The sequence below is a fragment of the Phacochoerus africanus genome, chromosome 15, assembly GCF_016906955.1.
Source record: "Phacochoerus africanus isolate WHEZ1 chromosome 15, ROS_Pafr_v1, whole genome shotgun sequence".
NCBI lineage: Eukaryota > Metazoa > Chordata > Mammalia > Artiodactyla > Suidae > Phacochoerus > Phacochoerus africanus.
In genome coordinates this window covers 79640407-79667970 of record NC_062558.1, presented here as the reverse complement: position 1 = coordinate 79667970, position 27564 = coordinate 79640407, and the positions used below count along the sequence as shown (strand labels likewise).

The following is a 27564-nucleotide window of genomic DNA, read 5'->3' as shown; positions in this document are numbered from 1 at the left end:
TCTAACAATAATCAGTCATTAAGTCAGTCAACTGCATTTGCTGTGGAATGGTTCTCATATTCCTTCCCTATCCTCTGTTTTCCCAGCCAGCCAGCCACTCCATCTTTCAGCATAAAATGCTGGATTATTCCACAGTTATACTAACTGAGGCTGGGCTTGAAAATGTTGGTCTCAAAAGCCAACAACTGACTCTTTGAATAACATGGGGAGGATAAGATCTAATTGTCCATTTTCTCTGATGCCTAAGCCAGGGATCCCCTGCAACCAAACCATCAGCAACCTCAAACCACCATGGCCCCAATGGCCAGAAGATTCCCTTTACATCCCCCATTCTTGCTCCACTGGCAGTATCCTGGCCCCAGCTGTCTTCCCCATCTGTTATCAAGTTATCCCTAAATTACCTTTGCTTGAAACCTGCTCTTTGGAAGCAGTACAGTCTACAGTCACATATCTTGGGGTCAAGAAACCAAAGCTTCTAAAACTGGACAAAACACCCTTGGATGCCATTTCAAAATGGGTTCCTCAAATCCCAGCTCTTGTCTTTCTAGTCCCCTTGCACACTGTTTAAAGATTAATTATTACATAATACTTCTTTAAATCAAATCCAGATGCTTCTGCCTCTTTAAGACCTGTCTAAATAAGAATCCACTTTACATAAGTCAACTTTTTTTCTGAAATTTTCAAAACTGGGTTCTGGAGTTCCCGTTGTGGCTCAGGGGAAATGCATATAACTAGTATCCATGAGGATGCAGGTTCAATCCCTAGCCTCACTCAGTGGGTTAAGGATCTAGTTTTGCCATAAGCTGTGGTGTAGGTCACAGGCACAGCTTGGATCTGGTATGGTTGCGGCTGTGGCTGCAGCCGTGGCCAGCAGCTATAGCTCTGATTTGACCCCTAGCTGGGAACTTCCATATGCTGTGGGCACATCCCTGAAAAGATAAACGAATAAGTGAATAAACAAACAAAAAAACTGGGTTCCTTCCTCCAGGCAGTTCTATCTATTCTGACCTTTTCTTTACCCATCTCCTTTTTCTAGAATGTTCTTCTTTTGCTCTTCACCTACCCATGCCCTACTTGTCCTTTAAAGCTCAAGGCCAACACCCTCCAAATAGCCATGCCTGACTATTCTCAGCCTTTACTGATTTCCTCCTTTTCTAATCATTTTTAGCAGTTATGGCTTTTACCAAGTAAGGTGACACTCACTGAAATAATACATAATATGTGCTTGGCTGGCATTGCTTCATTTTTGGTATCTCCTCAATCAAACCATAAATCCTTACAAGACAGATACTATGCTCTCTGTTTGAATGTTCTTCACAAAACCTAACACATACTTTGTTCACAGGGGATACTAAATAAAGACATGTTCGGGGCAGTACTGTTCATCTCAGGAGTCATGTTTGACAACATCCCCAGCTCTTTCTTTACAACATAAGGAGAAGAAATAGTTCATGACCCTAAAACTGTGGGACATTTAGAATCTTCAACCCTACCAATTCCAGACCTTATTGTTTTAAAAAGAGAGGGGCATGTTTTTACCACTTTTTTTTTTTAATTTGGACTGTCTGTTGGGAGAAGGGTTATCTTCTGACTTCTCATCCTACAGAAATAATGTTTATTACTGTTGGGAATGTGGAGCTAGATCCGTTTTTCCCTCCTTGCTTTGCTTCTGGAATGGAAACATCAAGTCTGTGGCCCTTCTGTATTTGTGAGTGCACCACAGTTCTGCCCAAAGAGTAGAGAGAAAGCAATTGCAGAAACTGCAAATGAAAAATCATCCTTGGAGAAAAAGGATAGGAAATGGACCCCTATGGATTTCAAATGCTTAAAGGAGGTTGCTTAAAGTTCCTGGCGAAAGTCCATGCCAGTCTTGGTAATAGTCTAACAGATTCATCCATCTTCAGATTCCACTTGGCTAGCTCTTCCATCACTGCCACCTTCCCAGACAGCGAGCACACACGTGCACATCTATCTATATATATGCGGAAGTTTTAATCTACACCACCCTCCATTCCAATCCAACCAGCCCCACTCTGTACAGAGTGAAGCTATTGACCCTGCAAAGCAGCAGGGAGATGAATTTGATGACCCAGACTAGAGTTTTTAAACCATTTCAGCAAGGTCTAGAATCAAAGGAAAGTACAATTTATTCAGCACTTAGTAAAGTCCTTTTACTTAGGAATAGAGAGCACACACTGAAAAGAGACTCCTGCTGCCACGCAGATAAAATAAACCTGTCAACCACAACTGTCAAATCACCAGTCACCTCGATTAAATAAAGGAAACTTGAGCATCTCTCAGCATCTGCGACTTTCACCAACATTCTAAGCCCATGAAAGCATTAGGAGGGGGAAGAAAAACTAAAGGAAGTGGTTCCATTGACAGTGTCGTCAGAGGAAAGTATTTTACATCATTAGAAAATGCTAATAAGAGCCCTACACAAGGAACCCACACACTCTTCCCCCATACAGCCAAGGCAAAGCCATGGTATAGAGTCTGAGAAAGGGGAGCCAGCTGGGCACTTGTTTGGGCACGACCCACAGACCAACCATGTCCCTGTTGGTAAGGTGTGCTTCCTGGCCAATTGCCATGGTGATTTTCTTTTCTTCTTTCTTCTCTCTCTATCTCCTTCTCCCTCTCTTGCTCTCCCTACCCCACCCCACTCTGTACTCCTTTATTTCAAGGCTTTCAATACACTTTCCATAGAGGAAAATTGGATCCATCATGATTCTATGAACCATCAATGAATTGATCATGGTTCTTTGGGAGAAAGCATCCAATGGTTAGCTCCTTTGAAAGACTAATCAACTGGAAGGCAACAAATAATCGGGCTGCCTTAGTCATGTATCTGGTCTTTGGTGAGACCTGCCTGGAAATGTCAGCATAACCAGCAGAATGCTTATTCCATTTTTTTCAAAGGGTCAGTGAGAACCAAGAAGTAACAGACAAAAAAATACTCCTTAATGCTGAACTGGTAAGATAAACTAAATAAATGCACCTATTTTCTTTGAGTCTTTGCTATTATGCTGTGTAGATTTTGTTTATAATGATCAAACCTACTTAAGCTTTCACATTCCCTGTGGGTTGACAGAACAAGATGGTAGAAATATAAAAAAAGAGAAAGAGAATTTTAAATTGTCTGAAAGAGACAGGTTGCCTCCAAAGCCTCTAAGCTGAAAACAAATTGCGATGAAGTTTAGTTATCAGGCATCCCATTGTGAGCCCTCCTAGAAGTACTCTGCTTGCTGGCATACAGTTTTTCTGGCCAATTCACCACATCCCAAATACCTCTGCCTATATTAACACATCTTCACCCATATCCATATAATTTTGCTCTTATTCATTTCACTTTGCCTTATTTAAATAGTTGAAGCACAACCCTGAATTTATGGCTTCTGTGAAAATGTATTTTATGATATCTCAGGCTAAAACTGTTTGAAAAATAAAAATAAAAAATGCCTGCAGTTTTTCTTTCCATCTTTTTCTTCTTTTCTTGGATGATACACATTGAGCTGCTTCATAAAGAAATACAGAAAAATCAATTGCTTAGCATAAAATGCAACTCACATTAAAGAAACTGCAAACGATAACTAATTATGATAACTTGCTATGTAAATCACTCTCTGACAGTAGCAGCAATCAATTTCAAACACAAATAGATCAAGCCCCTGGTTGAAGAAGAGGATGAGTTTCTAACAATCCTGTCAATAAAAATAATGGCATGATTGCCAAAAATGGAAAGAGGTAGGGTATTATCACCTCCAAGCAAGTTTTCATAACAGATTTCCTCTCAGTTTTTGCCTTGCTTTCTTTCATTCTTTTAAAGTCCATTGCTCAATATGACAAGCTAACTGGCACATCCTCAAGTAGTTAAAAAAAAAAAAAAGAAGTAGTAATTCAGGGATGATCACTGGGTTTGCAATTCCTTTGCAAAATGTGTGTGCCAACCATTGGAATGGACCCACAAAGCGGTAGTTGTTGGAGAGGTCAGATTATGGTAGAAGTTTATCTGCCTTAACTGGGCATCACCATTCCCTCCAGAGGTTTTCTCTGCAGCTCAGAGGAGAAATTGGACACTACATTTCCCAGAATTCCCACAGCACACGGTGTGGACCAAAGTGAAACACTGAGTATGATTTGGAAATTCAGAGAAAAGGAGGGCCAAGGCTACTGTGTGGGTGGTTCTAATGTTGGAAGACCTTCTTGAGACTCACAGCCCCATTGGTGCTGCAGACTAAGAAACTCAGGAGGAGATTCCCAGATGTTCCTGAGATGCACATAAACTTCAGCAATCTCTTGAGAATCACTGGCCCAGGGCTGAGGGGGAGATTCTGGGTGGCACCTTCGCCAACTATCAGTCAGTCCTTTGCTGGATCTATTAGCCTTACACTAAACCCCTCATAATTTGAATACATAGTGTGTCTTCTATTTTCCTTGTCTGAATTCAGACTGATAGCCTAGTATTTTCCCCTTTGGTTTTTCAAACTTTCTCTGCTCCCAAATGCATGGGTTTGTAATTTTTTAAAAAAGGGTGGCAGATTTGCAGCAACATGGATACAATCAGAGATTATCATATTAAGCAACGTAAGTCAGAAAGAAAAAGGCAAATACCATATGATATGACTTATGTGCAGAATATAAGCTACAACGCAAATGAATGTACCTATAAAACAGAAACACACTCACAGACATAGAGAACAGACTTGTGGTTGCCAGGGTGTGAGGTGAGGTGGAGGAGGGATAGACTGGGAGTTGGGAATTAGCAGACGCAAACTCATATATATAGGATGGATACACAGAAAGGTCCTACTGTATATTCAATATCCTGTGATAAACCATAATGGAAAAGAATATGAAAAATAATATATATGTGCATATATGAATCACTTTGCTACATAGAAAAAATTCTCACAATATTACAAAACAACTATACTTCCAAAAATTAAAAAATAAAAATAAAAAGGGTGGCAGGTGGGGAGTAACAGGAAATTCTTTTGACAAAAATAGGCAAGGTTGCTGTACTTTGCCACAGCCCACAGCCTTTGCCCAGGATTTGGAAATCCACCTGTGGCAGTGAACATTCCCAGGTCATGCCTCACCCTGTACTTCCTCTCCTCTTCCTTCCAGCACAATGCCACAGTGAGTCCTGCCCTTGCTTCATGTATCCTGTGTAAAGAACAAATGTTTTGGGTGGCCTGGGAATCAAGGACACAGGGCTTGGATTTTATTTTTTTCCTTCTCTCTGTTGCTGAGTGATTCAGCCTCCCCTAGCAATTCTTAGTGGTGTCTTCCTCTGTTAAACAGAAATAATAAATTTACCTTCCACATTTTATAGGGTTGTCTTGAGGATGGCACTGTCTCTGCTCTAAGTAGAAATGTTTTCCAAAAAGACACAATGGTCTATACAGATGCAAATCCTACTTCTAAGGCTACCCAGTAAAGAGTGGCAATGCCTGGCATGCAGGGGTATGTCCTATGCATGGAACATATTGAAAGAAACATTTCTCTAACAAACTTTCCAGCATTCCTCAGAATGTGGCCACCCACTGAGGATGTAGCTTGCAGACTGTCACGAGGTAGCATGTGGGGTCACTGACATAGTCCTATGCCCTCCATGCTCTGAAGACAAGTTCAGACTTACAGAATTCTCTGATTTCAAGTGGACCATTCCGAAACCATATCTTTCCCACAACCTGCATCTTACTGAGAGCTAGCCCCTTCTTTTTACTTTTTTTTTTTGAGTGTTCTTTAAGAGTATTTATTGAAAAACTTATTTAGAGGGGGGTCTCAAAATTTACAGAGTTAAGGCACGAAGCCCTGTTTCTAACTTTAGAGGTAGACTATAAAGTATTACTGGAAAATTTCTATAGGACATGATAATGTCCATATGACGATGTATTATATTTTGTTTATTTGACTAGCATTTGGAGATCAAGTTCTGCTCCTTGACTTTCCCCAGAGTGAGAGCCTGTGGTGATGACCCATCTAGCCCCTTCTTTGAGAGCTTTTGTTCTAGTAAAATAATTCCATTAGTTTCTTCAATTCATCCTATTCTTTTCTACCACCCAAGCACCAGAGTTTGAAAAGTATAACATTAAAATAATTATCTACTTGGAAATTATGCAGTATGGCTAAGTGCTATCTGGCAAAGAACCAATAGATACAGCTCCCATCTGAGATGATTTGGGTTTCTGAAAGCAACAGAGTTGAGGTCTGAGGTCCACCAGGCTCGCCCTTCAGTATATACTCACCCCAAAAGCAGATGGGTTTCCCTTCTCAGATGCTATCAAGTTACTCTGCAATTTACATGCTATCAAGTATTTAGATGCCAACAAGAGGTATGTAAGTCACTGACTTTGCCCTGAGTTTCTATCACTCATCATTTACTGAGCAAATATTGATTGACTTCTGATTAAGTAAGAGGCCCTGTGCCAGGCACTGCAGATAAAGTGCTGAGTAAACAGATACCAGCGCCTCCATTAGCCCCCAAGAGCTTTAGCCTATCTAGGAAGACAGCCCCTGAAAAGGGAAAACTGACCTAATGGATAGGGTGGGATCAGAGGAGTCTTCCTTTGAGCTATGGTAATTAAGCTGATCCCTGAAGAATCAGTAGGACTCAGTGATATGAAAGAAAGAGGGTCAGAACCTGTACCACCCCACTCAGGGTACTTTCATTTATGAGGGGGTCAAAGCATGCATGTACCTGACCCCTCTCATTCAAGGCAGAATATGAGCATAGCACTAAGGAAATAGAAACAAATATTACAAGCACCTTAAGCAGGGGGGGAAAGATTGATACAGGTAAGATGAGGAAAAATTCATGCAGGAAGCACAAAGTACTGGGCATCACTACCTTTGTGAGGTTTGGGTTGTAAGTTACAGATGGAAAAATAGAGTCCTCTGTCTCCTGATCATTATTCTATACCCAGACTCCCTTTGCATTTGACTCTTAGGACATGAATCTGGCACCTATCATACGTGACATTGGAAGTTACAGAAAAGGACAAGCAAAGGGAAAATGGCATGTATAGAAAAATAGCAATTTGCGCATGAACTACTGCCCACCAGTTTGTGGAGTCATTGGTGCGGAATGTAAAGAGATTGGGAACTGGGTGAATCAAAAATTATTTTCAAATAGAATTTCCACTTAGGACTTTATAGACCAAGTTTCAGACATCATGGAGGATTTCGCTTGGGAAAGAATTAACGTAATCTGCCTTCCCAATAGGAAACAACCTCTCTGGATAAATGTTTGGAGACTGTTTCCATGAAGATATTAACAAATGACACTCAAATGGTTTGGTGATTTATGTGGTTAGAAATTTAGAATAATTCCTTCAAGTTAAATATATATTTTAAAAATGCCATTACGTGGTTTCATTCTAGTTGCTGAAAACTATGGCTTTTCTCATTTGTCACTGCATGGTTCATGCCAAGGTAAAATATATCGGTCTCATATTTTCCCTACACAGATCAGTCCAACAGTAATTCAGCCTAATGAGCTCTGTAGGCTCCCTCTTTACTGGTCTCCTCATGACCATAAGCCCAAAGACCTAGCCATTGTTTCATGATGCTGACTTGCTTGCTCTTTTTAACATCCAAGTACTTAGCACTGATCAGGCAACCAATGTATTTGATGCATTGTGTGCACTAATTGCCAGTAAATCAAGACATCTGTTCTTGGCTCATGTAAATGTTTTTCCCACTGATGTTGGGCTCTAAGGTCATCCAAGAGTGCCTATTTTCACTTTAACCATTTGAAACATTTCTTCATATTCCAAATATTACCCAAAATATCTTCAAAACTTTATTTTATATTATATTTCTCCAAAGGTTGGCTTTCTTATTTTACTGTTACAATGACAGATGACCTTTATCCTATTACTGATGACTGTTACATATCGGGTCAGGTCCTCCTGTTGTGAAATCTCAATTTCCTGGCCAGATCAACTGAAGTAGGCTTGAGGGCTCTGATACTTTAGTTCCTATTCATGTAATCAATAAGATATACAGTAAAATTACTCTTACTCAGATACGAGACCAATAAACAAATACATGAGAATATGATACTAGGCTTAATTTGTTATTCCTTCTAGATAAGGTATTATTATTATCTGCTTAGAGGAATCCTTCCCCTAAAAAAAAAAAAAAAAAGTCTCTAAAGGGATATACTCAAAACCTTCAGCTTACGCCCCTCAAAATATAACATGTTGACAGCTATTTATTCTACCTGACTTTGAGCAAAATTGACTTTCACAGATTTGACACTTACTGAATGGAATCACAGCTGAACCCTAATTGAACCAACACATACTTAAATGTAGAAAAGTTCTACTGAGCCCAGACATCAAACAGACAACACAGGTCCAAGTCATAGATACTTAGAACACCGTATAACTCTCTTGATCATTTCCTGCAGAACGTAAGTGCACCATTTGCCCAGAGCCCACATGTCTTTCTTAGAGGATCAGCTCCACCACTTTCTGATCATCTTTACAAGACTTTGCTCCTACCCACCCATCCTGCTGTGCAGCTTGGATGATAAAGCTGGAACAGCCCTTATTCAGTGTCCCCTGCGTGTACAAGGAGAGTCTCCTGCTTAGAGAAATGGTATTTAACATACGTAATGCCCTCAGTATAAGCCCGTTCTTACTTATCCTTGGAGGGTAGATTCATAACTAGAAAAAATGACTGTGGTCATTACCAGAATAACACAGGGTACATCACATGGTCTCCACTTGTCCTAACTAACTTCAAGCAAGGCGACAGCCTAGTCCTTGGTCTGAGCACCCAGGTTTAGAGATAAGGCACATTTAAATTCTATTTCTTACAGACTCTAGGAATACAAGTCTTTAGAAGAACTCCATAAGCCAAATTAATGTTTCGAGAATAAGAGAATTCAGAGAAAACTGCAAATTGGAATTCCCTTTGGCTGTAATGTACAGTTCATGCTTTTCAAAATTACAAATTTCAACTATTATCCTCCCAGAGAGTGACACTTTTACAAATATTAGTGAGTTTCCCAATTTCTCGCCATCACTTTCTCTGGAGGTAATGACCTCCTTAGGAATTTTTAAGGGCGATCATCTCTTTATTTAAAGAAAAATATCAGAAAATTATATTCTACCCTGGATTCATTTGCCTTCCCAATAGACTGCCACTAAACTCTGTTTAATATGAGTTAACATCACTAGGCTTAACAGGTATGGTTTTTTCATCAAGGACTTGAGAAGCCCTGTGTTCCTTCCAAAGTGCTGAGATAGGAGTCATGAGCCCAGAGTTCTGCACAGACCAAGGTCCCTCCCTGCAGCCACCAAGAGCAGTAAAAAACAGAGTTCCTACCTCGGTGACTGGTGAGTTCCCTGGAAGCTGAAGGCAGGGGTGTGTATTGGCTCTTTGGAGAGAGAGCACCACAGTCACTGGAAGCCTGCATGATAAAAGCACATCAACATGAAGCAACATCAAACTCTACATACTTCAGTTTACCAAACTTGTCCCCTTTGGATCTGGGTTTGGAGAAAATAATTATGAACCAAGACTCTTTCTAAGAAGCAAGGGTTGTCTGTGTTGAGACAATACTCTGTATAAGTGGAGGGTCAACTACAAAGCTTCAAGGGGACTAGGTACAGGTGGAAGGGCTCTGAGACAAGAGGACAGTTTGTTTATTGTGCTGAACTGTGAGGAGGAGGAAGAGAAGGAGGAAAAAAGAAGTCGAAGGCAGGAAATGATACAGACTGAGATTTCTGTCATAGGCCTTGTTCCGGTGATTCCCACATATTAAATGCTCATTGTGCATAGATTTCCATGGAAACTAGCAAGGAAGCTAAGCTTTGCCCCCAGGATAGAAGGGACAAACAGGGCTAGTTTACATGGGCCCGGTGGCATGGTGACGGTGGGAAGGTGAGTGATAAGATCCAGAGGCATGAAGTAACCCCAAAGAAGGACACAAACCATTACAGACCCTGCAACTGAGCTTCTGACTGCGTTTAAAAATAACACTGAAAAACTCATCTGAAATTTGAAATACAATTGTTATCAACAAAACTTTGCCATTTTAAGGCCTAAAAGAAAATGATATGATACTTATTGATGAAGATGATTTTTATTGTACACAAAGCTCTCTCACCACCTGATTCTACATGGTATGACCCAGGCTGCTAACTCTGTCCCTAACGCTCCATCCATGAGGACTAAGGCAGGAGGCAAGAACTACATCTGTGGAACCAGTTGTCACTCAGAGCTAATGACCAGATGTCACATTCAGAGGGTGGCTGCATGGAGCAAAATGCATCACCACTGAGACTCTACCGAGACTTCTGAGTCAAAAGCTATTTTATTTTATTTTTTTAATATCCAAAAGAGAACATCTGCTAGGATCAAAATCCTAAGCTTACAACCTTTCCAAGCTTCATGAAAAAGTAAATTTCATCAATGCTACATATTTCTTTCTGGAAAAGGAAATACCTTCTATGGGATATATTTGCCCTGGTAGGAGCAGGTCTTTTCTCCAAAGAGATTATCTACATTATAGGAATCAAAACTAAGTAGGAGATTAGACCTACTTGCTAGGAAAAAAAAAAAAAAAAAAAAACTTTTAAACCCTGTTTCTGACATTTCAGCTGTTTGATTAAGCGGCTTTCAGTGGAGACAGAGAAAGAGTTCTGAATGGTGCAAAATCTGAAGCCCTGTCCCTAAGGTGGAGACAGGCTTCAGGTAGCATTACTTCACTCCAGTGGCAACGGAAATACAATGTGCTTAAAGTTTGATCCAAGGGTACTGAGTCCAAAAAGATAAAAGTTCAGTTGCTAAGAAAAATGTTTTTAAAAAGTACATAAGACTTGCTAGATTCTGCACCATTAGACATTTAGGATGCTGCGCAATGTAAAAGCATGAGAAATTAGATTAAAATTCAACACTAGAATCAGCAGGTGTTTCCCCATTTGGCATTCAAAGTCTCCTATAATCCCTTCATGATAAACGAGACACAATAATAGTCTCTAAATATAGCATCTATTCAATGCTTGAGGTGGTATATATGGGGTGGAGGAATGAGGGCTGTTCTTCCATAGAGCTACTGTTCTTCCTCCATAAGCGGCCAGAGCTTCACTCTCTCTGTCAATGTTTCTGCTCCACCTCTTTGCTTAAAAAGCCTAAAATTTCAGGATGAGTTTTAGGTTGCTATGTTGTGATATTCCTTGGGACTTTTAATCTCAATTTGGGCTGTTGACAATTTGATGACAGCTTTTCCAAAAATTACTGGAAGAAACTACCTTTCAGCAAATACCTCTGACTGGGCAAAACATGAGAGTTTTGTAACCAAGAGCGAAATAGCTATTTAAGTTTTATTTCCAATTGTAGTCAAGGCAAAAATTGTGTGGCTTGCGTTCTATTTTTCAGTCATCATTCTATGCCTAGCATTTAATTACTTTCCTGCTCAGTGTCCATTTATAAATTCAAGTCATGGAAAAGAATCCAGGAAGAGAACAATTTTGCAAACTATGCCTTTTTGGTGAGACTTTCATGGCTGGATGTTTAGGAAAACCGCTACAAACCAAGATTCTAACTACCAGTTCTTTGACTTGGCTTTTAGAAAGATGAAGTCCATGTGATTTTTCCAATAGCAATGTTGAAAATTATGCTTTAGATGCACAATTTGGAAAAGCACAATTATTGTATGAAAGAAGTGGACAAGACAATGTCTTAAATTTGTATTCTACCTGCCCTGGAATAAAGAATTCCTCTTAAAACTGAAGCAATGCACTGATGGTATATCCAGAATGAAATAACTGAAACATAAATGGCAAATTTTAAATAATGTTTTCTTTTACCTGGATTAAGAAGATAGGCTTAAAATGGGAACAGGCAAGTTGGGGTAAATCTGAACCCTCAGAACTACAAATAACACCCAGCTCTTGGAGTCCTTGCCAAATTTTCTAACCATTTATGGCAAAGCATTATACTTCTACATTTTACTTTTTACTTTTTTATTGATTGTAATTTTTATTTTTTTCTTTTTTGGCTGTGCCCATGGCATGCGGAAGTTCCCAGGCCAAGGATCGAATCTGCCCCACAGCTGTAACCAGAGCCACAGCAGTGACAATGCTGTATCCTTAACCTGCTGAACTACAAGAGAACTCCTATATTTAACTCTTAAAATCACTTTGTTAGAGTATTTTTATAACAACTACAATAAAATATTAGTATCCAGAATACCTATGTCCCTAGATAAATAAAAACATAATAGAAAAATAGAGGAAAAATCAGACAATTCAAAGAGAAAATGTGAATGGTCAAAAAAGAAAAGAGAGGATGGTCAAACTTACCAGTCCTAAGGGCAATGCAAATTAAAACAACATAAAATTTTCCTGTCTGTCATAGATGGCAAACTTAAGTCTCACAAACAAGTGCTATAGAAAATGAAAGACAACAACACTCAACCTCTCATCCTTTGCCAGTGGGAATGTACAGTGGTTCAGCGATTATGGAGACAAATTTAGTAGTATCCACTAAAACTGAAAATTGGCACTGCGATCTCATTTAAAATACATACAGTATGGAAAATTTTGCTCAGGTCTGTAAGGTGAAACATAAAACAATGTTTACTGCAGCATTATTTCTAACAGAACAAATTGGACATAATTCAAATGTCTATCGATGAGGAAAATGGATATATAAAATGTGGTATATTCATATGACAGAATAATATTTAGCATTTAAGAGCAATAAACCCAGTTTATACAACTAGATTTGAATAGGTCTACAAATTTAATACAAAGTGAAAATACAAGTTGCAAAATGATAAATGTACCATAATATTATTTATGTAAATATGTGGTTCTTTGATCTCATGTGTGTATGGAAACATCTAAAAATCATAAAAGTTATACACTAAATTCATGAAAATGGTTGCCTCTGCCAGAGGGTGGAATAATAGGACCAGAGCTAAGGGGAATGGGGGGGAGGGCTTTGATTTTACACTTAAGGTTTATTCCTTTTATTAGAGATAAGATTTGAGAAAAAATGTCAAAATATTAGAAAGTACAACTCTTGTATGGTAGTTAAATGTGCTTACTCTCTTTAAACATTTCTACAATTTTGGAACTTCTCAAAAGTAAGCATGAAAATTGAAAAAACATACTCTTCTCTCCTCTCTGATCCATACATCTTATACTGATGTAAAATCATAATTAAAGGAAACTTCCCCTAATCATTTCCCAATACTTGCACAACATGGATTAAGGCCATCTCTGGTTGGCTTTTTGTGATGAAACATCCTATTTCTAATTCTTCTAAAGTTATTGAGTATGACAATAGAATGGAAAAAGCTGACAAAGAATAGTAAACATGTATGTCCTTCCCAACAAGGCTTGAAATGCTCATTCCAGTCTGGTAAGTCCTTCTGTTTAAGATTTGCCAAAGCACACGAAGGTTTCTGTACTCTTCGCCGACTCACAATTGGAGAATTGCTAATAATTTTTTTAAACTCACATCAATAATGATAACAGTCACTAATATACTGCGCCCTACAATATCCGTAATGCAGGAAGAAAGGCAGAACTTTGGCCATCTCACTGGAAAATATTCAAGTACAAGAGACTTGCAAAGTGAGAATTTCACTCAGTGGTTACAGAAGACAAATGTCTTCAGATAAACGTGTACAATTCAGGTCCCCTCCCATCGGGTACATTCCATGGAAACCTGCATTCCAGTGGATATTTCTGAACATCATGGATGCCCTGAAGGAACATGATACAGACCACAGGAGGAGAGATTTGGCAGGCTTCAAAAACAAGAAGGGGACAGCTACAAAGTTGTTTAATAGCCATAAATCTCCCACTATTTTTCACAAAATACCATCTAAGACCACAGCTCCACAACTCATTCCCCATCACTCAGCTCAAGTGGAGCGCTTTGGCATGCTCACTCACCCTTAAATCATACACAGCATAAAGTGATCCCAGGTCTGGGAAATTTGTCAGCCTCTTTCAAGTAAAAGCAATCTTCGCTTTTCATCACAATTCATTCCCTGAAACTGTGGTATAAAGCTGACTCTTCTAAAAACATTTATTTTCTCTCATAAGAAAAAGCATCACTCATTTGGTTATCAAGGATTTAATAACCACCTACTATATGCCAGGCTCTGTGTAGAGAATACCAAGAAAAATAAAATGAGGACTTTGGTTGCATTCCCAACTCATCCAAAAAAAAAAAGAAAAAAAAGGAAATTATAATCATGATGAATGCTGGTTAGTAAGAGTCACCAACTCAAAGCTTGATCCCCAAACACTGCATCATCACAGAACTTTGACCCTGACCTCTATGATGACAGCTGAACACATGGACCAGTAATTACATTCTTGCTTGTTTCTTTTTCATACTAACAGAGATCTTTCATGATTAACTAACCCTTGGATTCAATATGATGCCAGAAATAGAGAAAGAAGTCAAAACATAATGCTTGAAGGAATAAAACATTTAAATGTCAAAGATAAAACTATATACCATGATTGTAATTCAATACAAAAGCATGAGCCAAATTGCCAGAATCAGAGGTGAAGACTTCACAGCATCTGAAGGACTAAGTTAAAAGCCAAAGAAACAGCCTGAAGGTGAAGTCTTCCAACCTGCTCACAGGGGAAATCACTGCACCTTCCAGTGTGAAGACAGACAGAAAGACTCCACAGCTGATGCACCACATTGGGAATGACAGACAGGTGGAAGAACAGGAATAAGCATAATCTAGTCCAGAGCCAGAAGCCAAAACACTGAGATGAAGAAAAAGGGGGTTAAGCTGGGATGAAGATGAATCAATAATGAAAGAACCAAGAAAGAACTCAAATAGGCAAAGGGTAGAGAGACTGGGCCTGAGCTGAGCGTTCAGCTGACTAAGGGAGGTGAGGTCTAATTCAAACAACAAGTCAGGCTGAGAAGCAGCACGGAGGAGGAGGGTTGTGGCAAAGGTTCTCTGGAATAAGGAAGCCCCTTGCAGGCAAAACACAGCCTCTAGAGTTTGCCATTGTTTTTAATAGGATCTAAAGAGGGTTCAGTTCTGCCAGTGTCTAAAATACCATGAGGCCCAGAGTTGCAGTTCTGAAATATTTATGGGAGGAAAGGAAGAAGGCAGACAGGAAGGAAAAGAACCAGGAATGGAAAAAAAGGAAGTAGACCTTTACACGAATAAGCAAATCAGAGAATGTATGAGCTTTAAAGGACCTTATTAATCATTGAGAGCAGTGGTTTCCAAAATACTTTAGCAAACACATAGCAATAAAAGAATAAGACAATCTAAACATTGGGCATCATGGAAATACTCATAATCACTCATGGTAATCAAATATACTATGAAAGAGATAAATACACAAAATTTTTATTACATAATCCTAAGAAGACACAGCAAATACTAGACTATTACATATGCTGTGATTTTTATCAACATAAAATTTGCAAGAGGTAAAAGTTAATAAGCAAAGATTGAAAGACTTTTATGAACAATGTGGTTTGGGATGATTTGATTTTTAAACTTTATTTAATGGTGCCATTGTTTCTGGCCATTTAAAATACTTAAATATTAAAACCCTACCAGGGCTGATCTGAAACAAGACTTTATTTATTTATTTATTTATTTATTTATTTATTTATTTATTGTCTTTTTGCTTTTTTCTAGGACCGCTTCCTGGGGCATGTGGAGGTTCCCAGGCTGGGGGTCGAATCGGAGCTGTAGCCGCCAGCCTATGCCAGAGCCACAGCAACTGTGGGATTTAAGCCACATCTGCGACCTACACCACAGCTCACGGCAATGTGGGATCCTTAATCCACTGAGCAAGTCCAGGGATCGAACCCGCAACATCATGTTTCCTAGTCAGATTCGTTAACCACTGCGCCATGACGGGAACTCCTGAAACAACACATTTTCCATCAAGTATCTTTCCAATCCCTCCCACCCGAGGGCAAGGAGAGGTGGCAGAAGAGGGAGGGAGAGTAAGAGTTAAGGAGGAAGGAGAAGAGGATAGAAAGCAAAAGAGGCACCGTGTGGAACTAGAACAACTATTTCTTGAATGCACTCTCAGTACAAATGGTTTTCCAACGCATGAGGATGTCCTATTATTACTCTCATCTGAGAGATGCGAAAACTGAAACCCAGAAAGGATAAGGCACATGTCCAAGGTTACACAGTTCTAAAATCCAGAAACGTATGAGAAACCAAGGCAGCCTGACCCCCAAAGCCCAAGTGGCTTCCCCAGTGCCACTTCCTCTCTGCAGCAGAGGCCCCAGGTCCTTGTGAAACTCCTCTCCCAGCCAGCATTCCACTTTGCCTCATGTCACTGTCAGCTGGACACTTGTCGAGTCTCGTCTGCAGTACGGTTGACTTCAAGAGCACGGGGGCCAAGACCCACATTGATAGTGACTACCTTGCAGCTCCCAACAAACAACTTCTCCAAGCACTGAGAAAGGATTATCAAATGAGAGGGTATTTACTCATAGCATGGGAAAAATTAAAGGCAGAACATCTATCTTTAATAAACAAATAATCCCCTTTGTCCACAGAAATATGATGGAGCAAAAGTTAACCTTTCGCTGCTAATTATTAATCCTTGCTGAGAATTTAGTTTGTGTCATATGTTCAAACAGAATGTAATTGGAATGTAATATACTATAGCCTCCAAGTAATGAGGGTAGACACATGATTGTGTGTGCATCATATTTCTTGAGCATAAATTACATGGAGGCATTTTAAGCACACTCTTTTTTTTTTTTTTTTTTTTTGGCCGTAACCATGGTATGTGGAAGTTCCTGGGCCAGGGACCAAACCCATCCCACAGCAGCAACCCAAGCCACTGCAGTGACTACAACAGATCCTGGACCCACCGGACCGCAAGAGAACTCCTAAAGCACACCCTTTGATTTAACTATTTCAACAACCTTAAAATAGGAGTACCACAATCACTATCATTTTACAGATAAAGCAATCAAGATTTACAGAGGTTAAATAACTTGTCCAAGAGCTCCCAGCTAGTATGCAGGGCATTTAGAATTCCAACCAACATGACTGGATTTCACAACCTAAATTCCAACCATTGTACAATGAACTTGATGCTGCCTGGTGAAGAGAACTTGCCCGAGTTTAGTACATATACTAAGGTAGGTATTTATTTGCAGATGTGATTAAAGTCATGTGAATACACAACATGTTTTGTGGTCTTGTGTGCAAATAACACCATTAACTTATTTATGAATAAATAATTGACTATTCAACATAGACATAGGAGTACTTCAGATCTCTTTGGCCCTTTAGGCTTGACATAACTAATGGTGCCTGTGATCAGCCTGTACCAGCTCACAAAAACCAAAGGTTAAATTTTCAGGAATTCTGTGTTTATGCTGTTAAATATAGCCATTATTTAAAATTAAATTGCATACACTTGCAATTGGATAAATTATATTAAAACTAAAGGCAATATACATAAAAACTCAGCACTTCCCAATTATTTTACAAAACTTTACTATTATTTATGCTCTTGAAATTATTCATGTGTATTATATCTACATAGCAGAAATACTATATAACAATGTATTACTTCAGATCTCTTCCCAGCTCTTCAGTGATGTTACTTTGGTAATTTACATTGGCCATGATGGGAATAATTACAGCGGAAATTTACAAATGTTACAAATTTTGGGTTAACTATCTTATTGATTTTTTAAACTTAAGAAAATGATGGGGAAATGTTAATTATGCAGATTAAATTTAAAAGTTGTGTTGTGTCTAGCCATTGCATTGTGAATAGCATTGAAAAGTTGAGGAAAATATATTTTTTTGGCCATGCATAGATTATGTGGAAGTTCCTGGGCCAGGGACTGGACCTGAGCCTCAGCAGCAACCCAAGCTGCTGCAGTGACAACATCAGATCCTTAACCCACTAGACTACAGGAGAATTCTTGAGGAAAGAGTCTTCGAACATTCAAAAGACATTATCTGATTCAGTAAAGAAGTTACTCATGCCATTGACAAAAGAGTGAAGTTTTGAAATATTCAGTAAGAAAAGAATATAGTTGATGTTCATATCAGAACTACACTTACTCATCAATTGCAACCTTAGTTTCCAAAATTATAAAAACAAAAAAAAATTCAGTGAGAATGAGTTGGTTGAATAGAATTTATAACAAAAAGGATTATACATTTAATTTTATTTGATAACAATATGTTTACTCATAGTTTATATACATAAAAATTACACTAAGCTGATGTATACATATACATGGGTAAATGTTTTTCCAGAGAGCTGCTTGTTAAACATTTCCAGCACAGCACTACATAAAACCCTTATTAAATGACATCTAAGGTATATTTGGGGCTATGGAAAAAAGGATAGTAAGAAAAAAACTAATTAAGCATCAAAGATTCTGTCTTCAACTTATTTACAACTAGGACACCCTCTACTTCTCTCTTTCCTATTCCCTAATGCCTTAAGAGACTTAGACCCAAGCTCCATCCAGCTGTATGACCTTGGGTAATCAGCTCCTAAAGCCATACCATCCTTCACTGTTAGATAGTAATGATAATAGTCATGACGATGATATTGTTTAAAAAATTGCTAACGGGTATTTGTACTTATTTTGTAAACATGGGCCACATATTCATCTATACAATTTTTACAACACTTCTGTGAAGCAGTGCTAAATTCTATTCCTCTTTTACAGATGAGGAAAACTAAGACCCAGAGAAATTAGGTAGGTGCTTGGGTTGCTAGCACATAGCAGAGCTGAGCCACAAATCTAGACAGCTTGTCTCCAATGGCTACTGCCTTAACCATTATGATGCTTTACCACCTCCCTTCTCATTAAAGGCAAAGATTAAGTAAGGTAAGAGACAAAGATCTTAGCATTGCTCATTAAATATTCATGATGAGTTACTTTAATTTTGTATAGCATCTTACCTCTTCAGTTAGATTTAAGTTTCTTAAGAGATAGGGCTAATGTTTTATGGCTTCTCCTACCCTTCATAGTAGTTACAACAGGGACCTGCACACCAGAGTAATCAAATTATTCATTACACGGATGGGCTCTGCTCCTCACTTGTCATGCAGAAAAGCGCTGCTGAGATCCCTTCTGAGGGTGAAAGTAGTGAGATTGTCAGGCTAGCCATAATCTGAATCCATCCACAGTTTCCCTGCATTATTGTGATGGTCTATCTTTAGTAAATAACTACATATGGCATTCCTCATCTGAGTTTGTAGGGTTGTGTTAGAAATAATATTGTGTCATGGTAGTCCTACAGGGTTGATTTATTTTGGCTTAATAGAAGGAACTTGGCCTCATGTGTCTCTCTTCCTCTCACAGTTTTTTTTTGTTTGTTTTTTTGTTTTTTTTTTTTTTTTTATTCCCAAGGGCTGCAGGTCAAGTTCTGTCCTTGGAACCAAAGCAGTTTTCCAAAATGAGGTGGAGCCAGCTCTGTCAAGCTGGGCCAGCTCTGCTGTCAGTGCCTTTCCCAAGTACATCAGACCCTCTGCTTGTAAAAATAAATTGATACCAATGTAAGAAATTTATTAGGAGATGACAGCCTGGTTCATAATGGAAATATGGAGAAAACATCATCCTTCAAAAGTGACAGTTTATCCATCATGCCTCAGATTCCTGAGATAGAAGTAGGCACTGTCACATACAATCCGCTGAGGACACATCTTCTTGGATTTCCTTTTGACAGGAAACTCTGAAATAATCCAGAAGAAGGGAAGGACTTGTGCTGCCCTTAATGTGCTCGGCCATAAATTTTGAGTATTAGCAGAAGAAACATGTGGCCAAGGACATGAATGATGGAGGAAATCAGGAGGCCTGGAATTCTCAAACGGCCCCTTCTTTTCTCTCAGGGTGATGAACTGGGACGGGGGTCAGAGAGGGTTAAGGCACTGCTGAGAGGGACATCAATTCCCTGTTATGTGTCAGCAAAGCCAACAGGTGGCAGGGCACCACTGCAGACACAGTGCTGCTTCGGGTCTGGTGACCAGGTCACCTTGCCCCGCTAACTTTCCAACTGCGATTATTTCCCTTAGCTACTTATTTATATTGATAAACTTGAGAGAGTTTAGGAGGGCCATTTTAATTAGGAATAAAGGCAAGGATATTCCTGGGGATCACAAGAGGCCCAATCTTTTCAGGCTTAATGAGGTGACCTACCCAACCCTGTTGGAAATAATTGTGTATTGTATTAAAAGCCACTTTGGAAAATAAAATTGCGGTAGTAAACTGGAATGAAACAAACATGGTATTAAGGGGAAAAAATATTCACTGACAATTTTATGAGGCCTTAAAATATTTATGTTCTACACTTGCATTCTTTGGAGATTTGCTGAGTGTTGCTAGAATGGGGAAACTTTTTTAATGAGATACATGCATATTTTTTAAATTTACAGATCTTTTTTAGCAAAAATAGAAAGTCATAAATGGGAAACGGAAACCTAAACAAGGCGAGTATAGCATTAATGGTCTTATATTATTAATTCGCTCTTTATATTGGAAAAAATAAAAGTATGGTTGAATAATATGCAAGGAATCTTTGTTGTCAGTTTCTATTTGATTAATGTACAGGGACACTAGCATGATTACAAGATCCCAAATAAACTTAGTTTTTTTGCATGTGTTGTGTGGTGTGGACAGGAACAGGATATGTGCACTCTCGGGTTACTTGAGCACAGAGTCAAATACAGGGTTCTGATCCACTGCCCAAAATAAATCCCTAAGAACATCAGCGAAATAAATTACATGTTCTTATTCATAGGTAACAGTGCTTGAAAAAACACAGCGACACTGAATCCTTCTTTAAATCCTCTCATCCTCTAAAGGAGGCAAATGAACTTCTAATGATTCACATTTGTTTCAACCAATCTTCCTGGTTCCCTGTCTCAAGAAAGACCTAAAACTCTGTTGACTTTACATGTCCAAATTAAATATATCTGTGTTTCCTTTTACTTTCTATATAAGTGCGTGCCAGCATGACTTAACATTCATCCAGAGTTTATTTCCCTATTAGTGGAAAACAAGTCATTTTTCAGTTTAATGAATAGCATCACTGTCTGACTTTTAACCAAAAATGTGACCTTAAACTTGATGGATCTCACCAGAAGGCACATTTTCAAATTATTTTTTCTATTGGAGGTTATGAATATGACTTCCCAAATTATTGTGACAGCTGTGAGGGGAAAGCCTGCATCACAGATAGAGCAGCTTAAAACAAGCTCAGACCTAACAAAATGGTAGTTTCATTTGTGAAACAAGAAAAAGGGAATGGGGGAAAAAGCATGAACCGTATGGGAGGAGAAAAAAAATACCTCCTTTGAGCTTTACGCAGCAGGAGAAAAGACTCATGTAAAGCAGCTAAAATTCCCATACTTTTTGTTACTACCATTTTTGCTTCCAAATCATTTTAAATTGAGAAGGTGAAGGCTGTGCATTACTGATTCAAAAAACTCCAAGAGGACATCTGATATTTCTTCCTTATTAAGGATGATGGAGTGTAATTGATGTGCCTGGTGCCTGGCCAATTCCAACTTTTTGAGAATGTTGTTTAATGTGCAGACATTATTTTTGGACTACTGAACGCCAGAAAATAATGAGCTGGCATTCAGCTTTGGTGAATAAGACCCTGAATTTTCATCTAAAAGCGGTTTTGAGTTATTGCTGTAGATAAGGTGTAACTGTGCAAGGGAATTTTATCCATGTTTCTCCCATGAATCATAAATGAGGGAAAAAATTGCAGTCTAAATTGCACTTAAAAGGAATAAAGTCTTTTCATGCCATACATGATTTATCAAAATGATCTCATTTTAAGGGTACTGTGGTGTATCTTGATTAATCACATTAGGAAGCATGATGAATAGCCTCTTTAATGGTAACACACGATTTATTGGCAACATCCAGGCTTGAACCAGAAGGGTAAGAAGTAAAATATACAATAGATAGCTAATGCAGATAGGGTGTCACTAATGTTCTGATTTGTTTTAAGATAATACAGGGCTCCTTGATTTCAGGAGATGCTGAAGCCACCAGGTGGTGGAGAGCAAACGAGGTCTGCACTGGAACTTGGGTGCAACCAGGAATACACTGCAAAGCTTCCCTAACCTGTTGCAACCCAAGGAAAATGGTCCACTCTGCAGGACCATAAAGAGAAGGCGTGCTTAAAATCTGTACAGATTGAGGAAATTCCTAGTAGGAAGAGGTGGACCCTGCCTTTTGAGATAGCTCTCCTACCCTTTTCGCCCTATTTCAATATCCTCTTCACATTTTGCTTTAATATCCTAAATGCCTTTTCTTAAAGCCCGCTCCACTCTGCTCCCACTAATTTCCTCTAAGGCTGACAGATCAGAGGCTTTCCTCGAACTGTTCCTTTTAGAGCTGAGGAGCCCTCCTCGTAATCCTGCTGCTTGTCTGCAATTAATCCTTCCAGTTGCCACATTATTAATACCACCACCCACAGACAGAGGAAGCCCCGACCCACTGGACACTGGCTCCCGACTGAAGCTTCAAAGGTGCCAATCACACCCTGGTCAGAAAGGTGCCTGCTGTCAGCATCAGAGGTTTCCATCCTCTCCTCCCCGCTGATCAAACATTCTTGCTCAGAAGATTAATTCAGGGTCTCCGCCCATTTCCTCCCATATCCTCTTTCCCTTTTTGGTTTACCCAACGATCCATCTTTGCTTCGAAAAGGGAAGCCATGGATAATAGAAGCCCTTTCAAAACAAAAGCTGGGCAAAGGCAAATTTAAGTCCCAGCTGTTATCAACTTTTTTTTTTTAACTCATTTAAACACCTTAAGGCAGTGAGGATTAGGGCCTGGCCTGAAATGCCATTCTTTGATCAAAGACCCCAAGACTTTACACAAACATAATCACAAGGCAATGGATGCCTCTCCAAAGGCTGAATTGATTTGTTTGACTGCAGTGCCAGAATGGACAGAAAAGCTGCACACTTGTTTTCCCAACTCCCAACATATTTATATCACCAGGCCAAGTGACTGAGAAATTACATATTTTCTACATCTTAATTGGAGCCAAGTCATTTGCAGATTCAGACATACCTGTGGGGAGAGGGGCCAGTGAGAAGGGGGTGTGGGCAGTGTAGGTGCTTGCCATAGCCTGTTTTATCCTGGGCGGGGAGCAGAAGGGAAAATTCCAGAAAGGGAGGTGAGAAAGCAGCAGCTCCATTGTCTCTGATGTGGAACAAAAGTGACTTTGCAGAGAGAAACCTGTTTACATTACCCAATGCTACTGGAATCTTCTCCAGTCGCTTAGTAACTGCAGTTACCATTCCCTGTCTATTAAAGTGGGCTTAGTAGGAGAAACTGGCAGGACCTTCTGTGAGACTTACTTGCCATCACATCCCTCACCATCCATCAACATCTTTTAGGACAAGATGACAGGACAGACTCACAGTAAAATCTTCCAGAAAGGCTTTGGAGAGGGAGGAATAACAAATTCTCTTATTGAATAGGGTTTACACTTTCCATACACATCTATAAGTAAAAAATTTTGAAGTTGCCTAATAAGGAAAATACTTGATGTTAAGGTTGAAGGGATGATTGAAAATCAATATTCAAGCATATGAAGATATCACTGTAAAGAGGTTTTTGTCTTTGGATTTGGCATTTTTTAGGGGGGTGTAATTCTCACTACAGAGAGACTGTCAGCAAATGAGATTAAAGTCATACATAATTAAGAATTCTTAACTGATATGACTGTGTTGGGGCAACCGACCATACGTTCCCAGAGTAGATTATAGAATGTCCCTTGTTGAACAGCTGAGAAAGAAAAGATTACCCTTATGACTGTAAACGATAAAATCCAATCCAACGTTCTTTAGGAAAATAGATGGGAAAGAGGGACTTTATGGAGTCCACAGGTACATAGTTTCATATGTGAATTAGGTGCTCAAACTTATTATTAGGAACTCCTAACTCTTAACTTTGTTCTCCATGTCAGCTTCAGTTTTTCCAAGCAGTGACCCACCAGGAGGTTCAGATCTATATCTGACCATCTTCAAAGACAGAGGAAAGAACCTCTGTGTCCTGAAAGTTCCAAGCAAAATGTGGGAATCCAAAGGCCTGTTTTGGGTTTTGTTGCCTATTCCTAAATGAATTCATGTGGCCAAGAGAAAGAACACTCTGCTCAATTAAACCTGGGTTGTGGTCCATGTGTAGAGCTGGGAGCAGAAACTGGCCCATCAGAGCACTGCAGATTAAAGGTAGGTGGGTGAGGGCTCCCCAGAGAGAAATCTGTTCTGGAATACAGGGTGGTGGACACCAAAACAGGCAAAAGAGCAAATTCTCCTTCAGAAGCTGACAACTTCTTAGGTAAGTCTTTTGGAGCCCCTCACTGAATACTAGAGACATTCAAAACACCTCATCACCATCTCCGTGCAAAACTAAGCCCGCTATTCAATAGTCCAATTCTGCGTCATCACCAACATCATCAACAAAAGGCCTCCACTTCAGCAAGGCCCCACAAGGCCTTAGAGATATCACATATTTTAAATTTGTCAGGTGCTCAACTGGCAGTGGAGAATTTTAAAATACATTTTTTAATAAGCTTGGTGTCCCATAAAGATTTTTATTTTTTTAAGCATTTTTTTCTTTTAGGGCCATACCTTCAGCATGTGGAAGTTCCCAGGCTAGGAGTTGAATGCAACTGCTGGCCTACAGCACAACCATAGCAATGCAGGAACCAAAACACATCTGCAACCTACACCACAGCTTAGCAACCCCAGATCTTTAACCCACTAAGTGAGGCTAGGGATCAAACCTGCATCCTCGTGGATATGAATCAAGTTCATTACCACTGAGCCACAACGGGAACTCCCCATAGAAGATTTTTAAAAACTACAGCAATCTAAAGGGAACAGCATGAGGGAGGGGCCAAAGACAGCTGCTGGGGTCACAATACAAAAAGGACAAAGGAGACTAAAAACACACACTGAGAACTGAGCCACCAGACATCACAACAGACCTTTGAAATAATGACACCCCATCCTCCTACCCTACCTCCTCACACATACATGTGTCAGTAGGACAAAGTTTAAAATCAGTTTGGCATTGACTGTATAAGTCAGAAATGATATATTTAAATTCTCATTAGCATGTATCAAGTAGCTACTGACAGCCATCACTGGGATGAAACACTATTCCCATTTTGTCCATACATGGAACAGATAACATCACAAGAGACCATGTGACCAGTACCAAAAAGTAGTACAGGTAAGTACTACAGGAACAACATTCAAAAAAGTTTTTATCCTAAACTACATTAATTTCAAATGTCTGGGAACATGAATTCCTATGCACATCTCCTATTTTCCAAAGGCATTTTCCTATCATTCTGTCATTTAGCCTTCTTTTACCCCTTTCTAAAGGAGGTGTTGAGGATGCTTGCTCTGAATGTAGCCGAAAATTCAAGTTCATTGCTACCTTAGTAGATGAGGACACTGCATTCTAGGCAGTGCAGGTGATTCCCTGACCTGTGGGTCATATGTTAAACCAGGACCTCGGCAGACTTAGAACTGGCTATTATGTTAGATTTTAAAGGAAGACCCAACATTAAAGATCCAAAGGAAGCAGGCAGAATCCTTGGCTTCGCAACTCAACAACACCCTCTATGATGACAACGTGGGGTACATTTGAATGTTCTGTTAGGCTACCAAACCTCGTCTGGGCTATAGCTCACATGCTCTGAATGTCTATACCAGGATAGCTAAAATCTGAAGAAAAATTGCACAGCCTGGACGCTGACATTTAGCATCTGTGCGTGCCAATGCATCTATGCACGGGGGCTGCAGAGAAGGGCATAAGTATATAAAAGCCATCATGACTAAACACAGTCTTTCTTTGTAAGTTAATATTAATCACCAGTTTGTGAAACTTTCTAGATAAGGTCTTCATTTTGTCCTATGTTCTCCCAAGTAGCATAAAACAGATGCCTATCTATTCTGAACACCCAAGAGTCTCATTACTCTCTAGATGTGGGCATGCTACCTCTGCATTATTAAATATTAACTCTGAAAATACTCATGCTTTAGATTATAAAATATAGTTGATATAGTAGAATGGATCAAGGAAAATAATGAAAACTGGTTTAATGGAGGGAAAGACATTTGAGAAATAACCTCAAAACATCTCTATTCCTTTCTCTTTTTTAAAATTGTTTAATAATCATTCACAGTTACTCATGAAAAAGGGCTTTTTTATTTGTTTTATGCTATCAATAATTGTTGACATCAAAAGTTTCATTCATCTAAACATGTATGTGTAAAGCTATTTCCTTGAGAGATTCCAGATCCAAAAATGTGAGGGAGAACTGCATGAAAAACGACTAACCAAGTGTCATAATCAGTAAGTCTTATGCCCTATGCAATATTTCTAATCATTCTAACAGCCTTATTCTCTATATAGCCAAAGGAAAATGGAAAGATGACTCAAAGCTTTATTTCCGAAAGAAATACTACCATAAACCTCTAAAATCTTAGTCTGTGACTTTTGGAAAACAATTGTAGTCTAGCAGGATTCAGTCATTGACATAATATATATAAACCCACCCCAGTGGTAAACTCTACTCTGTGTATATGTGCTACCTAGGACAGTCTAAATGCCAAAAATTAAAAATGACAGGAAGTGGGAGGAATAAATAAGGAAGAAAGGAAAAACAAAATTAAAAACAAAGGAAAGAAGAAAGAGATGTTTGGAGGTAATTTCTCAAATGAGAAATCCAATAAACAATTTTCCGCCATTTTTCTTAACTCCATTTTACTGTATCAACTATATTTTAGACAAACTACAAAACAGAAAGGCACTACATATTCCTCAAGCCCACCATCTAGGAGTCCTAATGTTCTGAAAGACAAAAACGGGTCACAGAAACACAAGTGTGCCTTCGCCAGCTCCTGGGTTTATCTTGCATTTGCACAGTCACAGCAAATTTGTAGAAAAGTTAATGACACTGTGGTAAGAAACACAATGAAGGCACACAACCTGGATGGTTACAAAGGGCCAAGGGCAAAAGGACTCTAAAAGGATTCCCTGTGGAATGTGAGCCTATGGTTTAGCCAGGATGAGGCAAATTCATTGTAGTTTCTAAAATCAGCCTGTCTTCCTCCCATCCTCACTGTTACCAGAGAATTCCTATAGATTTCAATCAACTGAGTAACCCTGTTTTAGAAAAGATTCAATTCCTGACAAAGGAACATAAGGTCCTACCCAAAGTGACCATCCTTAGATCATCTTTTTAAAACCAGAATTTGATCATGCCTCATACTTAAAAGCCATAGTATGACTTACCTTACTCTTGGGATAAGTGAAAAATCACTAGCTGCTACCCAAAAAAGCCCTCTGCCCTGACCCTGGCCTGCTTCTTCAGCCCATCTTTCCCTTCATCCTCTTCCCATGTGAGCCAGCACTTGACCTTCTTCCTGCTACCTCAACATGCCAGGCCCCATCCTGCCCAAGATCTTTGCACAACCTGATCATCCAGTCTTTCTTCCTAACTTCTTCCCTCCATTTTTATTCATTCATTCATTTATTTATTTTTTC

The 27564-nt window shown here is 39.2% G+C and overlaps 1 protein-coding gene across 1 annotated transcript in view; it reads right to left on the bottom strand.

Annotated features, from left to right (window-relative positions):
* LRMDA (leucine rich melanocyte differentiation associated) overlaps positions 1-27564 on the bottom strand; it is a 1094312-nt gene that overhangs the window by 215572 nt on the left and 851176 nt on the right. The window contains exon 6 of the mRNA XM_047761275.1: positions 9343-9427. Within this exon, the coding sequence (XP_047617231.1) occupies positions 9343-9427 (85 nt within the window). The remainder of the gene's footprint in view (positions 1-9342; positions 9428-27564) is intronic.